This window comes from Mesitornis unicolor, unplaced genomic scaffold (genome assembly GCF_000695765.1).
Source record: "Mesitornis unicolor isolate BGI_N332 unplaced genomic scaffold, ASM69576v1 scaffold20531, whole genome shotgun sequence".
Classification (NCBI taxonomy): domain Eukaryota; kingdom Metazoa; phylum Chordata; class Aves; order Mesitornithiformes; family Mesitornithidae; genus Mesitornis; species Mesitornis unicolor.
In genome coordinates this window covers 1-1,463 of record NW_010161968.1, presented here as the reverse complement: position 1 = coordinate 1,463, position 1,463 = coordinate 1, and the positions used below count along the sequence as shown (strand labels likewise).

Sequence of the window (1,463 nt, the reverse complement as noted above, 5' to 3'; positions counted from 1 at the left end):
GGAAGAGGGCCGAGGTGGAACCGAGAGGCTCCGTCCGTTCTGCGGAGCCTTTTGACTATTTTTGGCAATATTTAGGGAAATTCAACCTTGATTTCGTGCTTTGGAGCCGTAGCTCATCCTCCCATAAACGTCCGCGTACCAGGGAGGGGGGGCGGGAGCTGGCAGAGAAAATGGGATTTATTTTTTTTTGGCCGTTTAACCCCCAAAAAGCTGCACCTGACCTCAACCTTGGGGGTGTTGAAGCCTTTATAGGGCGGCTGATGGCATCGTATCGGCCCAAATCGATGAGTTTTTAGGGGTTTAATTTACAGCCAGGACCAGTGGAGACCTTGAGGTGGGCGCGGGGGATTTTCAGGAAGCGATTCAAAGGTTTGGGTTTTTTTTTGGTTAAGGATGCGTACAGATTTAGGACGATACCCAGAAGAACGTGGCTTTTGGAGGCGTTTCCGCAGCTAAAAACTTCAAAATCAAAATCGGGACCACAAAAAAAAAAAACCAAACAAACAACCCCCACGAATCAACCAATTTTCGCTCGTGATTGGAATTCTGAGCCGATTTCCTCAGCGCCCGCCGCCCCTTACCCAGGTACGTGCCATAGGTCACGTTTCTGTACTCATCCCAGGAGATAAATCCGTCTTGGTTGGTGTCGAACTCCTGCCACTGCCGCTCGACACTCCCATACACCGCTTTCTTCTGCGCCGCCTTAATCCAGGCTTTCAGCTCCCCCTCGGTCACAAACCCATCCTTATCCGTGTCTATCTTAGCTACAATCACTCTACAAAAACAAGACAGCACGTTTCAAGCACCGCTTTTCGGACCCTGCCCCGAAAAAACCTACCTAAGATGTAGCCGTAGGTGGCATTTTTATATTCGTCCCAAGAAATGAGGCCGTCCTCATTGAGGTCGTGGCCTTTCCACTGCCGCTCTACGTCCTCGTAAATCCAGCGCTTTTGGGCAAACTTAATCCAGTTTTTCAGCTCTTCCACCGTGACAAAGCCGTCTTTGTCTTCGTCTATTTTAACTACAATTTTGCTGCGGGGAAACAGCGAGAGAGAGGAAAAAAACAAACCAAAAATCCAGCAAAAGTTAAAGAAATGAGAAATTTTCGGGGTGACGCGGCCGGGTGTTGTTGTTCCTGGATAGGGGAGAGGCCGAATCGGGCCGTTTAGTGCCAACTTTCACCCTAAAAATCAGTGGTTCTTAAAACCACGTGGCCAAAACACCGGGGTTTGCTCATTTTTGGGCTGTTTTGGGTCTTTGGATTCATGAGAAATCGTGGTTTGAAATCTAGTGTAGGGTTTAGCGGCCGAAACGCCGGGGTTTGTTCATTTTTGGGGCGGTTTTGGGGTTGTGCGTTCATCAGAAATCGTGCGGTTTTAGGGGGAAATGTTTTCTTGTTCAGTTTTCCCACCTCCAAATTTCATTAATTTTCATTTTAGGTACTTATGTGACAAAAAAAAAAA

The 1,463-nt window shown here is 47.8% G+C and overlaps 1 protein-coding gene across 1 annotated transcript in view; it reads right to left on the bottom strand.

The window, feature by feature from the left end:
* The window catches only part of CALU (calumenin), a gene marked incomplete at its 5' end in the record, with an annotated part of 7,524 nt that extends 6,492 nt beyond the window's left edge, over positions 1–1,032 (bottom strand). The window contains one exon of the mRNA XM_010193496.1: positions 839–1,032. Within this exon, the coding sequence (XP_010191798.1) occupies positions 839–1,032 (194 nt within the window). The remainder of the gene's footprint in view (positions 1–838) is intronic.
* Positions 1,033–1,463: the final 431 nt, after the last annotated feature.